At 40.4% G+C, this 15,626-nt stretch overlaps 1 protein-coding gene across 1 annotated transcript in view; it reads right to left on the reverse strand.

Annotated features, from left to right (window-relative positions):
- Window positions 1-15,626, reverse strand: part of LOC144686788 (low-density lipoprotein receptor-related protein 1-like) — a 1,926,687-nt gene that overhangs the window by 682,035 nt on the left and 1,229,026 nt on the right. The window contains exons 28-31 of the mRNA XM_078552493.1: window positions 8,059-8,190; window positions 5,794-6,021; window positions 3,318-3,492; window positions 955-1,049 (exon numbers count right to left, since the gene is read on the reverse strand). Of these exons, the coding sequence (XP_078408619.1) occupies window positions 955-1,049; window positions 3,318-3,492; window positions 5,794-6,021; window positions 8,059-8,190 (630 nt within the window). The remainder of the gene's footprint in view (window positions 1-954; window positions 1,050-3,317; window positions 3,493-5,793; window positions 6,022-8,058; window positions 8,191-15,626) is intronic.

Raw genomic sequence — 15,626 nt, forward strand, 5'->3', positions numbered from 1 at the left:
GCTGATTGGAGGATAAATGTTGGCCAAAACACTGTGTGGAGCTCCCCTGCTCTTCTTCAAAATGTTGCCAAAGAATCTTTTACATCCACTTGAGAGGGCAGTCCGGTCTTAGTTTAGTGTCTCATTTGAAAGATGATAGCGCTGACAGCACAGCAGTTCCTCAGTACTGCATTGGCAGGTCAGCCTAGATTTTGTGCTCCATTCTCTGGGACTTGAATCCAAAACTATCTGAATCAGAGGTGAGAATGCTATTGCTGAATCATTAATAACCAATGATGCAAATGTGAAATCCCAATCTAATGTCCCATCACAAAACTAGTACATTTTACTGTCTAATTTCCAGCCAAGTTTTGATTCAGCCTAATACTTTATCATGTAGTCCCTAGCATGTACCTGGTCAACCAATTTGTTATGTGAGACAGTGTCAATGAATTCTAGGTGTACAAGATCCACTACCTCACTTTTATCCACTAGATGTGTATTCTCCTCAAAGAAAGAAATGTATGTTTGAAGTATAAAGATATTCCTGGTAATTGAAACTGTAGTACATAAGGAATTCATTAGTGTGTGAATTATTAGTGTGTGAATTGTTCTTCCAGTCATTATCATAAAACAAGCTATTTATGGAATTGATCCTGATGAAAAAACTTGTGCCCACTGCCTCTTATCAAAAGAAAATGCCTGCTTTCTCAAACAATAATGTGGTTATTACTGAAGTTTCAAAAAATCTCTAGTCAATTTTATTTTTCACTAAAACTCTTGATTGCTACAAGTGTTGTTTGCAAATACATTATTTTAACTCATAGTTATTTATTGTGTATACACCACAACCAATTACTGATTCACAAAGCTCAATAATTTAATAAACTAAGCCATTAAATAGTAATTTTGTCACCATAGTGACATAACAATATCACAATTGCAATAATTGAAAAGGGTAAATGTTTGAATTACCAACAGGCTCTCTTTGATTTGAAAAAAGATTCTTGATGTTACTGCCATCCATGTTTGCTGAACTGATATTGTGCCCATCGCTCCAGTAGAGTTTTCTGTAAGAGAGAAAACAGTGCATATACTGACTAAAGTTTAAAACTAATTACACAAATAGTACACAAAATGTTTTATATTATAAACTCCTGTAATGCTTCAAGGTGCTTTGCTTATTTGACCTGGGTTGTTTTCGGATTAATGTATAATTCTGGCCCCATCATTACAGCTTTTCGCTGGTGGATCCTTATATCAGACAAATGGAGCAAACTGTTTGCCATTATTTGAAGTCAAATGCATCACTTCTGATATATTAAGTGCACTGACTGTTTTGGATAGCTATTCTTGAACTTTGTACTCTTTCAGCACATATTAGAGACCTGCACACCGCATAGGATGGAGAAAAGCAAAGGAAATATTGATAATCTGCCCATTATCATATTGCCCTCGAAGTCATATGTCATCCTGAATTGGAGGTGCATCACTGTTTCTTCACTGTCATTGGGACAATGTTTCAGAATTCTCTACTCAACAGCATTGTGTGAACACCTTCAGCATATAGATCATCAGCAGAAGTTTAAGAAGGCCCACCAACATTTCAAGGGTAACTTGGGATGGGCAAAAAACACTGGCCATGACATTGAGACCTACATACTGAGAAAGAATAGTGAATAATCATACAGTTGATAATGCTGTTGCTACAAATGAATATTTTTGTGTTGGGAATGCTGAGATTTTATAGCGCTGAGATTGTCATAATATTTAGCAGCTTAGGGGAAAAGGAAAGTTATAGGATTTGAGAGCATTTTGGGACTGCAGGGTAAGGCAGCAGTAAATGTGTTGAGTTGTGGGGCCTGTGTGGGGAACATTCCTATCATCTAGCACACGGAGGTGGGAAGGAGGTTCTGGGAAGACTCAGTGGAGCTAGGTGTCAAGAAATCGGGAATGGGGGTTGGCTAGATTCTGGGGAGTGCTAGGAAGATTTTTGTTGGATGGGGCCATCTGAATGGGACTCCTGGGATGTGTGAACATTTAACTTTTAGAAGAATAAAGAGGGGTGTGCTGGGGAGCAATAATGTTTGGTAAGTTCAGTGTGCTGGAGAAAAGCAAGTCTGGAATATATCAACAAGCAGTTAAAGGCTTGCAGACCACTTATAGGGCAGGTTTTACCAGAGGGAATGAGAGAGGGCAGAAAAGGTGGCAAAAGACAAGGTTGAAGCAGATTCAAGCAAAGATTTTTGAATAAGAATTGTGCCTCCCTTTCAGAGCCTGTTCTAATGGGCAGTGCTCAGGCACTCCAGTTTTATTATGGGAGGCCCTCTAATTTATTTTCATGGCCCTAATAAGCAGAGTGCAAACTGTTTGTAGTCTGGACCAGCCAAACATGGTCAAAGGGACAGCTGCTGAAAACATTTTCAAACGGTTTTTAGTCTATTCATCTATCCATCACCTGACAAGTTAGTCAAATCAGATCCTTTTCAACTAACTTCCTTGATGACATGACTTCCCAAGTGGATGATGGAAAGCCTGAGAAGCTTTTGACAAATTTCGACAAGGAAGATCACTAGTTAAGCTTCAAAGCCGTGGGGAGTCAGGGATAAACTTTGGAGTGAATAAGGTATTAACTGAAGGGTAAAAAATAATGAGCACTTACAGGCGACCTACCCATCAATGTCCCACCTTTAATTTTAACGTGCCTTTGTGACCTTATGGTACCATGACAGTAATTTTAATACTGGCATGAGCAAGGAAATTATTGCGGCCTGAATGCCAGGTGGAGATAGAAGAGGAGGATCTGGGACTAGAAGAGGCCAATTAAAGTAAGTTGTTTTGCAGATCCTGCAGGAGTAGCAGGACTCCTATAGAGCCCCAAGGAAACTTTAGGCCTTCTGTCCCTGAAGACCTTCCTGAAACACCCTACCCATGTCACCTGCATGTGGTGAACTTTCTTCCTGCTGCCTGAACTTCTTTTCCTATCTACCAGCTAGCAGTCACTTCATGCTCATTTCAGTAACATGCAGCTGAGGCCTGGGAAATAAAATCTCCCAGCCTCATGCTACTGAGTTTGGGGGGTTTTGGCACTCAACCAAATCCTGCTCCAAGGTAAAATCGGGACTATTTATATTCATATTTCCATTCCAATGTGTTTAATCTAATTGGTTTGTAAAAATAAATCCTTCCATCTGAACATAATCTTCACTTACGCCTACACCGTACTTACACTGCTGTGCTTCAGCTGATCCTAAAATGGCAATGATTACATTACATGAACAATGCAAAGCTTAAATTATTTTGCTCATAGCAAAAAGGTATATTGTACAACAGCTTACCCTTTTAGTGGGTGAACTATTAGACACTGTGGGTGGTCAAGTCCATGAATGATAGAAGTCCGCAGGGATCCATTTAATCTTGCAACATTTATTTGCGTTTCCTCTAAATCTGAACTCGTCCAGTATATGTTTCTGGAAACCCAATCCACTGCAAGTGCATGAGCGTATGGCAGGTCTATGAACAAAAGGAATATAATTAGTGAATGAACAAAGTTACTTATAAAAATGATCAATACTAAGGGAAAGCTAGATAAGCAGATGGGAAATGAAGAGAGGATATTTCAATAGGGTGAGAGGAAGTAAATAGAATGGAAAGAGGCTAAGTTGAGCCAAATGGCCTGTTTCTCTGCTGTAAGTTCTATGTACTTTTATTGATGTTCTCCTAAACTTAAGCATTATTAGATGACTTGTTTGAATTTCAAAAAACACACACAAACGCTTGCAAAGGCAAAACCTCTTGTTTTGCTAGTAGACGTTTTGCCTTTTGAGGTATATTAAATGGATAAGATATGGGAGATTATCATTTCTAAAATGTATAGCAAACAAAGTGTATGTTTTGAACAGCAATGATTATTCCAAGAGTATCATTAAGACAATTTTCTATTTCATCTTTTGTTACTAACAAAAAACTTCAACCACTTATTATTTCAGATATGATGGCCAATCCTACTAGCACATAGCAATGTATAAACTGCAAAAACAATTTGTTAAATCATTTACATGGGATATTGCAGCTGACTTGTTACTTGTTTTCTAAGTCACTTTACCAGATTTGTAAACAGGACTAAAAATGAGAGAATTATGGCTAGGTTTTGAGGAAAAAGCAACAGCAGCTGAATGGCGCAGTATGTTATCAATGGGCTGGATTTTATGTTGGCAGCAGCATTAATTGCTTTAATGCAAGACTTCCATCCCTGTCTCAGGAAGATGTCCTGCCTTAGAGAGCTGGCAGCTAATTCTATTGGCCAGCAGCTCTTTAGTCCCCTAGTGCCAGTCGGAGTGCTGTCCACTGCTGGGACTACAGGCAGTCTCACCTCCTGGGTTAGGGTCTCGGTGAGGGGGTTGAGGGAGGAATAGGTGGGGACCAGTTTCAGGAGGTCAAGGAAGAGGGTTGTAGGGGGAGGATGACCTTTGAGGGGGTGTCTACAATGGGCCCAGGAAGTCTGTAAAGTAGGGTCCCTACCACCGCTGCCTGACACCAGACCATGCAGCCAAAGCTGCTGGGCTTCCCACACGGAGTGGGCCTTCCCTCACTGTGGGAAAAATACTGGCAGAGGCAAGGTCAGCCCCTTAACTGGCCAATATTAACAATCAATCACTGGGGAAGCACTGATTGTTGCCAGTGATGCAGCCACCATAGGTCCAGGATTAATGAGGGGCTGAGGCCACAGGTGAGAGTGAGGGCGGGATAAAGGTCGAGAGGAGAGATTTGCTGCGGTGGGTGCAGAGAGGCTGGTATAAAGAAAAGTGGGGTGGCGCTTAGTGGGCTCCCCACTTCTCGATATCAGGTCCCCTTATCTGGCACTGAGTGTCTGACAATGAGGGACCCAACCCCTCCCCCCACTCCGCCCAACCCGTCCCAGAAGCCTGCAAGCAAACACAACAGGGTTTGCTTTTTGAGCTCCCAGCCTGGCAACTGCCCCACCCACTGCTGGTTGCATACCAGTGGAGGCAAGATGAGGCCCTTAAGTGGTTACCCTACCACCTGATTAAATGTCTCCCTGCCTCCAAATCTGCCTCGGGAGATGACATTAAACTCCACTCTACATATCTAAATTTGGGTTCAATGCTCAACATTGTCATCAATAGTAATTTAGGCCAAAAAGAAAGGTTTTATATGGAGCAAAAGCAATGAGCATTTGTCTTTTGATCTGTCGGTAATAGGTTTGAGTCACAGAATAGGCTCCTATTTACATTTGCCAATTCAATTGGTTCAGTCTCCATCTATCCCAATAGTTTTCTCCTCAGAAATGCTTCCCCACCATTTCCCTCACCCTTCCTCTCCTGAAGGCCAAGCCCCTTTGCAGTTCTACAGATGCAGATAAATATTGGCATTTCAGTCAAGTTGCCACCATTAAAATCAATCTTGGTCACTCAACATCACTTCCTCTGGGGGTCACTGGATAGCATTCATTAGTGGTTGATTTTATCTTCCCTAATTCAGGGGTGCCTGATTGCTAGCCATTCCTGCCCCCACCCCCCTCAACTCTGCCGCTACCACTCCATCATTGTCTTGATATAGGTCCACCAATTCTTCACAAATTGAATAGAAAATAGATTTTCTATAGGGCTCAACAATTCACTAGCTGCATATTCCAGAGAGAATCCCATACCAAAAGACATTTTAATTGTCAGTAAGTTGTTTGTATCATCATTGCATCTGTCTAATGCCTATATCAGAACATTAACTACGGATAATAAAGGTTTAAAGCATAACATCTGCTATATATAGCTTTCATCATTAATTCCCACTTACCTGCTGAGACCACTGTTTCTATTCCTGTGCCATTTATGAAGGCGCGCTTTATAAATCGGGGCTTTAAATCAGACCAGTAAATTCGCTCTTCTAATGCATCAAAATCAATTGTTTTAACTTGACTGACATCAGGGTCAGTAAATGGTGTTATGTAATTGTAGTATGGATTATCAACATCAACTCCACGGATCTCTGAATTTCGTGAATAAATAAAAAACTCCTTTTGCTCTGCACAAAATAATGAAAAGTCTCAATATTGTTCAAAGGCATTATATGGCTGATTCTGCATAATGATTGAGCATTATGTCAGTTTGAGAGCAGTGCATTACATATTAAATCAATTAGACAGTTCTAAACACTGAAATTCAAAGGGAAAAATTGCACCATGAAAATTAAACCTATTTTTTCTTCTCTTTTTAAGAAATGTTTTAAACATCCTTTAAATTTTCACTCACTTTTAATTAATCACCAATTAGCCACACATACCATGAAACCCATTCCATCCAAAATAACATTAAAAACAGCCCTAAGGCTATGGTAGCACAACGTATCTTTTTTCTCTCCTTTTATTGCAAGTCTGAAAGACAAATATTTGAACTTCTGACTAATTAACTTCGAGAGAAGAATTGCTTTAGTTGCTATGGGTCACAATATTGAAAAACCATTCAAAATGAATATGTTTAGAAATTTCACTAGGCTTTAAGTGGAATGTGGAAAGTGAAGCAAAATTTTACTTTAACTGCACATGTGGGTGCCAATAAGACAATATAATTAAAGCCAGCTAATCAGCTAAGGTCAGTCAATTGTCCCTTTTTAATATTTCAATTTTAAAAATTTAGGTTAAGGCAAGACAACACTGTCTCGAAAGAATAAAGTTGCATTTGCGTAGCCCTTTTCATGCCATTGAAATGTTCAATGTACTCCGCAGCCAATTAAGTATTTTTGATGTGTAGTCATTGGTGCAAACATGACAGTCAATTTATGTGCAGCACAGTCCAACAAAACAGCAATAACTGCTAAATGAATGAATTTTGGTGGTGTTCGTTGAGGGGTATTGATGATTAGGGCACCATGAGAACTCTTTGATTCTTAGATAATGCCATGGTATCTTTTGCATTGAACTGGATAGGCAACCAGGTCATCAATTTAACATATCATCAACAAAATAGCACCTCCAGCAATGTAGAACTTCCTCAGTACCATGACATTCAGCCTAGGTTATAGGGTTAAGGTCCATTTTGGCTGTAATTGGCAATCCAGGTGCAAATTGTGCTCAGAGTTGGGCTGGTTTTCTGAAATTAAGTTATGATTCAGTTTGTATGATCATAAACATAAAATCGTCCATGAACCAGTGCAATCAGACGGCATTTAAAAACGCAATTGTCCTTTCTTCTTCCATTAAACAAGATTCCTGGATTATATTTGTGTGACAATCTGTTCAATTTTATGCATATAGCTAAGAATGGATTTATCACAAAAAATAAGTATTTTAGTGTCTAATCTAATAGTGAGTAACCCAATTTTAGGTAATTAAAGACTATACAGAGCTATTTACAAATTTCATTGATGTAGTGTTTCAGTTGCCTAGTAAATTCATTATTTCATATTTAAAAGTTTTTAAGTGCTTATTAGTGCTGCTGCACCTAAAAAATAATTTATTTTAAGGGTCTCCCCAAAGGCCTGCAAATGGGCACAAATAAGGGGAACTTGACATGGTGTTTGATTTGACCTGGCGTGGGACCAGTTTTGTGGGTGGTACCACCGCCCATCAGGAAGTTTCTTTAAACTAGTGCAAAAAACCATGGAACTCTATTTGTACTGGGCTTAGCTTCCACTTGAATTCCGCAATCTTTTGCACTAACTTGGGCAATTTTGAGCGAAATGCACACAAAATCCCAGAAAAATAGGTCAGGAAACTTTGGGCAGGATTTTCCACACCCGTCTGCTGCCACGATCTTCCGGTCCCACTGCAAGTCAATGGACTTCTGGCTGGGGCGCCGCCTTGCCCGTGGTGGGTCCCACCCTTAACGGAGCCGGAAAATCCCGGCCTTTATCCCTTTGTGTTCCAGTCCTGAAATGGAGCTTGAAACCACCAGCTTCTAAAAATAGCTTTCCTAACATAACAGAAGTTAATAGATGGTGTAATGCACTATGTGCAAATATACATCTCAAGTGAACCCCTGCAATGTAAAGTAGGCACTCTTGTGGTTATTGGAAATCAGTTACGAGGCTTTATTTTGATTTGACAGATTTCCAGGCACTTACCATAGCAGTTCCTCTCATCGGGGGCCAGTTTCATCAGATGAGGACATGTACATGCAGCAGTTCCATTGTAATTAATCAGGCACAAATGAGAACATGGCCCTTTGCCATTATTAGACTCACAAGGATTTGGTGCTGTAATTACAAACACAACTTCAATTCATAATCAGATTTTCCTGTTACAGTAATCATCCAGTACACAAGTATAAATAACAATTGTCGTGCTCTACCAAAAACTGTGAAGAACTGATAAACATAAGATACAAATTGCATTAATGACGACACTGCTGATTCGAAACCACAAAAATCTCATTAGATAAAAATGGCAGAGGAAAAGTTCCCATCAATACATTGTTCCTAAAAATCGATATTGTAATTGAAACCCATTAAAGCAAGTTCAAAACCAACTCAATGTCAAATAAAGATTTAACCTTGCTCTTTCATCCCACGATTTACAAACTTGTTTATTTCTTGAAATAGATATTTTCTAAATTCTTGGCTTTATTCATAAAATCGTTAACAAGAAGGTTTAAAGCAATATCAGTGCATTGATTAGTCATTAAGGTACTCTCAGAACAAGAAGGCAGTTAGCATAATTAAAGTGGTCAGCATGTCATAAAGTTTCTATGGGCAGAATTTTATGCTGGTGGGATTTTACGATCCCGCTGAAGTTAATGGACTTTTGAATGACTTGCCGCATTTTCGGCCCTGCCTCCAACACGACAGGGCCATATAATTCCGCACTGTTACTTGACATGCAAGGTGTGCTGAGTGTTTTGGTGCCTGATGTTTGTTAGTCATTTAGTGTCATTGCCAAAGGAATTCCCATATTCTTCAGGAAACCAGAATATATAGTTAAACTGGAAGAGATTTATCTGTGAATTCATGGGCTTTCCAGCATGTCTCCAAAGTACTAAAATGAGCATTGTAGCATCATTTTTTATGCAGTCCTTACGCTACACATTGCCAGCAGGAAAAACTAAGAACATTTCACTTAAGAAACCAACAAAAATGCATTCGGAAGCAGTTCAGAGAAGGTTTACTAGGCTAATACCAGGAATGGACAGATTGTCTTATGAGGAAAGGATGGAGAGGTTAAGCTTTTAACCACAGGAGTTTAGAAGAGTAAGAGGTGACTTGATCAAACCTTTAAGATCCTGAGGGGTCTTGTTCGAGTGGATGTAGAGATGATGTTTCCTCTTGTGGGAGAATCTAGAACTAAGGGTCACGGTTTAAAAATAAGGGGTCCCTCATTTAAGACAGAGACAAAGAGAATTTTTTTTCTCTCAGAGTGTCATGAGTTTTTGGAACACTCTTTCTCAAAAGGCAATGGAAGCAGAGTCTTGGAATATTTTTAAGGCAGAGCTAGACAGATACTTGATTAACGAGGCGGTGAAAGGTTATCAGAGGTAGATGGGAGGTGACAATCAGATCAGCCATGATCTAATTGAATGGCGGAGCAGGCTTGAAGGGCCGAGTGGCCTACTCCTGCCCCTAGTTCGTACGTTCGTAAAAAGAAATAGAGACTTGCATGTATATGATGCCTATCATGTATTCAGGAGTCTCAAAGTGCTTTGCAGCCAATTTTGAAGTGTCGATGCTGGCCAGGATTTTCCATGTGTCAGGCGGGCTCGGTGGGAGCAAGGGGTCGCGGAGCCAACTGCCGCCCGCGATCTGTTCGGCACCGCAATTTCGTGCGGGCGGGCCAATTAAGGCCCGCCCAGCGTGGATCACGAGCAGTAGTGCTGAGCGCTACCTATGTGGGCTGGGGGAGGAGGGAGAGTTGGGTCCAGTGTGCTTAGCGTTTCAATCTCCCTGCTGCCTCAGGGAGATTGAAGTGCTTTTCAAAGACATTATTAAAAACATTAAAAATTTAATGAAACATGTCCCCTCATGTGATACAGCCTCATGAGATGGGACATGTTTTTATTTCCAAAATAAAGTTTTTATATAAATCAGTGTTAACTTTAGGAAGCCTCATCCCGCTCGTGGATGAGGTTTTCGCCTGCCTGCCAACCGTTAGGTTGGACGGGCAGTGTAAATTTGGAGTTAATTAGTACATTAATGGCCTAATAGGAATTTCAATTATTGGCGGGGCATGCAGCCGACTCCAGCGGGCGCCCATCGAACGAAATATCGCGAGACAGTGCGATGACGTCGGGACACACGCCGAACATCATCACGCGTCACTTTACGTTCCGGTGTGTCCTGCACGCCGACTGTAAAATTCTGCCCACTGTCAAAACATAGGAAATCCACACAGCAAGTTCCCATAAAAAGCAATGTAATAATGAGCACATAAATTGTTTTCAAGATGTTGGTCCAAGTAGTGCCATAGGATCTTTTATGTCCACCTGAAGGGCAGACAGGCCTCAATTTTGCATCTCATCAAATGCCAGGATTGTCTGGTTCCAACCGCCGTGTGCCCAGATATACCCACCCGAAGTGAATGGACCTTTGGCTGGTCCGTCAAATTATCCATCCCACCCGCGACAATTCCTGCTGCAATTGGGACTGGAAAGTCCCGACCCAAAAGACACCTCTGGCCTACAACACTCCTTCAGTACTACAATGGAGTATCAGCTTAGGTTACATGATGTTTTGAAGTGACCACCAACTGAGTGATAATGGCTAGATTTTCGCGGATTTCGGGAGACTCTGCGGAACCTTTAAATATGGCAGCCATGGCCCAGTTCCGGGATTCCTGGTCCCATTCCTGATTCTCACAGTTTTCACATGTGCAAGCTAAAGGTGCGACCTGGCGCAGGTCACGAGCCTGCACCCTGCATCCCCAACCTGACTGGCTCCAAGCAGGAACAGGCATCTCCTAGTCCTCAGCATTTTTCATGGAGTCGGGCCAGCTTTTCAAGGAGTCATGGTTCACAGCCCCTCAGAGGTGCCATGCACCAAAGTCTGGATGAGGGACCCTTTTGAAAGGTACGTTCAAAAAGTCTTACCCATATCCCCGTTCCAACCTATAACCCGTCCACTCAACCCCATGGCCCCACATGCCCTCCTTGCCAACCTATGCCCCTCTATTTACCCCCAATGTCCCCATATACCCTTCATGCCAACCTATGCCCCTTTACTCACTCCCAATGTCCCGTCATACCCTCCATGCCAACCTATGTCCCCAACCACTCCTCGTGGTCCCTCATACCCTCAACACCAACCTATGGCACTTAGGAACATAGGACACTTCAATGCCCATTCGCCCAATATACACTCTATAAAGAACCAACCCTAAGGTAAAAATAGCATGTTTGGAAAAGCTTTAAAAAAACAGTGATTCATTCATAACTTTCCACTTCCTTAAAAATAACTCTTTTTACTACAACACTATAAAAGTGTCAATCATCAAGACCTTCAAAGTTTCAATAACAGAAACTACAAGCACTCTTTGTCTTGTGTAAATAAACATTGTTGCAATTGACAGAACAGATCACAAGGATAGAGCTGTCAATCAAGCAACGTTTTCCCTTGGGTACAGCTGTTTCAACAGACTAATGAATGTCTGGTCTCCCAGCCTAGCCTCATTATGCCTTTGTGGCTGCCTGCAAATGCTTTCCGGGGGCTGCAGCCCCAACTCCAGTTATCACCTGCCCCATCGGAATGAAAATCCCACCTGTGCAGTCACTTTCTCCTGAGGTGGGCAGGTGGTCAGATCAGGAAATTTCCCGATTCCTGCTACCTGCCTTTAGGATGAAAATCCAGCCCAATATTTCTGCCTCTGATCCAGAACAGTTGGGTTTGAGCCGCATCCCAGACAACCCTAGTTGGCAGAGGCTAAGGTGCTGGCTCTAGGTATGAGATTGATGCCGGGGAGATGGGGATGGTTTTGCGTCCAATGGGGTGAGGGTGTTCACCCACCCCATTGTAAAGGGTAGGTTGTCTCTTTCGCCTCAGTTGAGGACCATGTATAAGAAGGTACTCCGAAGATAAAACAATGAAGAATGCAATAGAAAATCACCTCAGCTACTCTCAGTGGCTCAAGAATCTCATATGTACAACTTGAATTAGCACCTGGCCTAGGGCAGAACAAAATGGACAGTTATTTTTAAGTGCGTTCTACATTATTTAAAAGGAGAATATCTTGGAAAAAGAATCCCTGCCAGACATAACTTTGATAAATATTTGAGTAATTTCTGAAATATTCTCCAACTAAATTATATTATACGTTATTTTCAATGCATAATTTTGACAAATTTGCAGAAGGACATTGAAGGTTAGGTTCCCCTTTATGTTGAAATATTTGCGAAAGATCCTTGAAAAGATGATTAAGTACTAGCTTCTGAGACAATCTGTTTCTGCATTTTTAAACAGTGCATAGCAATTCAATTTCAGTTAAATACACAGGCCACATTTTCAGTAATGGTTATTCTAAAGTCTCTGGTTGCTAATAGGATTAATGGCAATACAGCAAAAACCCAAAGCTGAAGTGACTTGCAAATACATTTTAGACTTTTAAAGCTTTTAAACAATGTACTGGAGTACATTGTTCTTCAATGAATGTATTTGAAGCACAATTTGCTTAAAAGTTTTTTCTGAAAAGAATAAGCAAACATTTGAGAGTTACAATTGTATGATCTATTTACATATTCTACTGGTCTCAGCTAGTTCCTGCTAATTGCACAACGCTCGCCTAACAAAGCAGAGGTCAGCATCATTTGCAACCAACGTACATCACCAACACCATCCTGCATTTATATAGTGCCTTTAACCTAGACATTTTTTAAAATGTGCTTTGCAAAACAAAAAAGTAATTAATTGCTTATAACTTGACCTGCTTTAAACCACATTTCTGATGTGTATTCTGGTATGTCATGCAATTTAACAGCCTGATATTTATGTGGCGTTTTAGCTTTAAGAAATTGTGGTAATTACTAGCTTAAAAGTTTTATTATTGATCCATATTATGCATGGAATGTTAATAAACACCTCAGGCCAGAGGTTAACACCGATTTCACCTTAACACAACCTAATTATGACTGTTATTATCAATATGGATTTGCTGCATCGGCCAGCGTCTATTTTGAAGTGTTTAAACAATTTTTTTTAAGGGTCTTTTTGAGTTCATGGAATGCACAATTGGACTTACATGCAAAACTGTAATTGGCTTAATCATTTTTTATTTGATTGCATGTCTGGCTGTCCTTTACTGCAATAGCTCTGGGACATATGTCATTCGAGACTGACATTCAATCTGATATGTACAGGAAGGTCATTGTCAATAAACCTGCAAAGAGGTTCCACAAAGCCTTAAGGATTCTGAAACAAAATAATTAGAAAGGGCACAACATAACGCAGAGACCTTTTGGGCCAAATGACTTGCTTCCTTGAAGTTTATTTGCTGTGACTGAATTCAGGGACAGAAATCTCAAAAGGAACCTAGACTTCTTACACTATTTTTACATGAGATACCATGGTACAAACAGAACACATGAAACAAATGAAAAAAATATCATGCCGAGGTCAATGTTGCCAGGATCTGAATTGGTAAACACAGGAAATAGTAACATTCTGTGTACATTATCTTCCGCTGGCTATTTGCATACAAATGCTTACAAATAGCCACTGGAAGATCATGAGCACAGAAAGAGCAGTCTTCATCACTGTTAGACCCCTTTCCCCAAAGCCCTCATCCTGCAGCCTCTTCCCTTGCCTGAGGCCAGTTCTCCCCCTTCCCCAAGCAAGCCCTAGCCCTGCAGCCACTGAGAAGCCACCCCCTGCCTTTAGGCTGATCTGGTAGGTAGAGACCGGCCCCAGAGCCCCGCTAAAAGTGATGTCGTGCTGAATGCGAAACTTACAAACAAACCTCGAAGTCCTGAGCAAAGTGCAGCTTGGCAGGTGCAGATTGCTTATGTACAGTTGTGAAACACGTCGGCGTGATACGATCCAGTGTGGGGGGATGATTCCAGTGAGCTGGACTTACAATGATATGCAGATGTATTAGAATGAGGTTCCTGGCGTCCAACGATGGGAAATGCGGCCCACCATTGATGGGTAGAGCGGGTGATTGCAAACTGGTTTCACAACATCATGAAATCGATTTTTGACCTTCTCGCCATATTGTCCGTTCACGCCGCCAAACATGCCCGCTACCAGCGGGCACGGAAAATTCTGCCCAATGTGTCTCACCTTGCTACGATAAGTTCATTATGTAGAGAAAAGTCATGTTGTGAGAAAGACATAATGATATTTGTGGAACTATTATCACTTGTAGATCATAAACAGGAGATTCCATTTCCTGAGAATCAACCATACGCAAAATGTCGCTGGAAATTTAGAAAATAACTATGTTTCAACTAACCTGAAAGCCTATGCCTCCACCTGAATGTTAATCAATAGCATTCAACCCAATTGTCACTTCAGTTGATGTATTTAAATGGTTTGTAAATGCCTGACTTCAACTAGGATCAGAAGCAGTGTATTGTTTTCATGGGAAGTAATATTAACTTTGTTGGAAACCTCCTGAAACATTGCTAAAAATCACAGGTCTATAATTAGACCTTATGTGACTCTTTTGAAAACTTCTATGCTCTTTAAGTGGTGACAGAAAACATTCAGTTTCTGAGAAATAAGCACAATTTACTGCAATGGCAAGATTGCAAAAATCACCATAATTTAGACAGTTCAGCTACCTGATGGTCCAGTGGCAAATTCACACCACAATTTGTTGAGAAAATAATGAAAATAGGGCACATAGCAACAATTCATTAGCTAATGCCTCTCTCTGCAGCAATGGGAAAGGGAAAGCAGATTAGGAAATCTCAACCAAAACAGTTGTAGTAAAAAGCAACACACTATGTAACAGTTAAACTAACACATTTTAAATGTGGGTTATTTTTCCAATTCCAAGCTTACTGAACCCTCAGTGCCATTCTGTAATGTCTAAGCAGTTGTGGTGTTAATTTCACAAACTCGATCTCTCCATTGATTTCGATATGGGTAGGGCTGAGATAATTAGCTGTTCATTTTTTTTCAGCGAGGGTCTCTGTGGAGCAGTGGAAAATTCACGGTGTGGAGTACCTATTGAATTAAGTTATTCACACTGTAATTTCCTAGAATTTCTGCACTGTTAGGCCCATTACTGCAAATGTTTAAGCCAATTGTTCAATTAATATATAATGAATATATACTACAGAAGCATCCACTATTACATTAATATCTCATATTTAAGTTAATTCCAATAAATAAAGGACATTCACTGCTCAAGTGTTAAAATATTACTCATCTGACATCTGTGGGAATTGAATAATTTATAAGCACTAAAGCATTGTTAATAATGTACTCCCTGCTTTATTTCCATATTCAGTAACCTTCTCTGATTTTCTGAATGTGAAGGAAGCAGACACTGAGTTTTCTTTAATACATAAGCCCTGACAAGATATAATGCTTTTGTAAAATGTAAATAGTGGGCGTGTCAAATTTCCCAACTACTGCATGTTTATTTGAACTGTAAACAAAGCTTGGTGGCATGATAAGGATACATTTCAATATTTCAAACTTGATATGGAAAGAGCATATTGACCAATGTATGTTAAGCTGAAGTATTAATTGTTACATGTCTG

Source organism: Cetorhinus maximus, chromosome 11 (assembly GCF_964194155.1).
Source record: "Cetorhinus maximus chromosome 11, sCetMax3.hap1.1, whole genome shotgun sequence".
Taxonomy (NCBI): domain Eukaryota; kingdom Metazoa; phylum Chordata; class Chondrichthyes; order Lamniformes; family Cetorhinidae; genus Cetorhinus; species Cetorhinus maximus.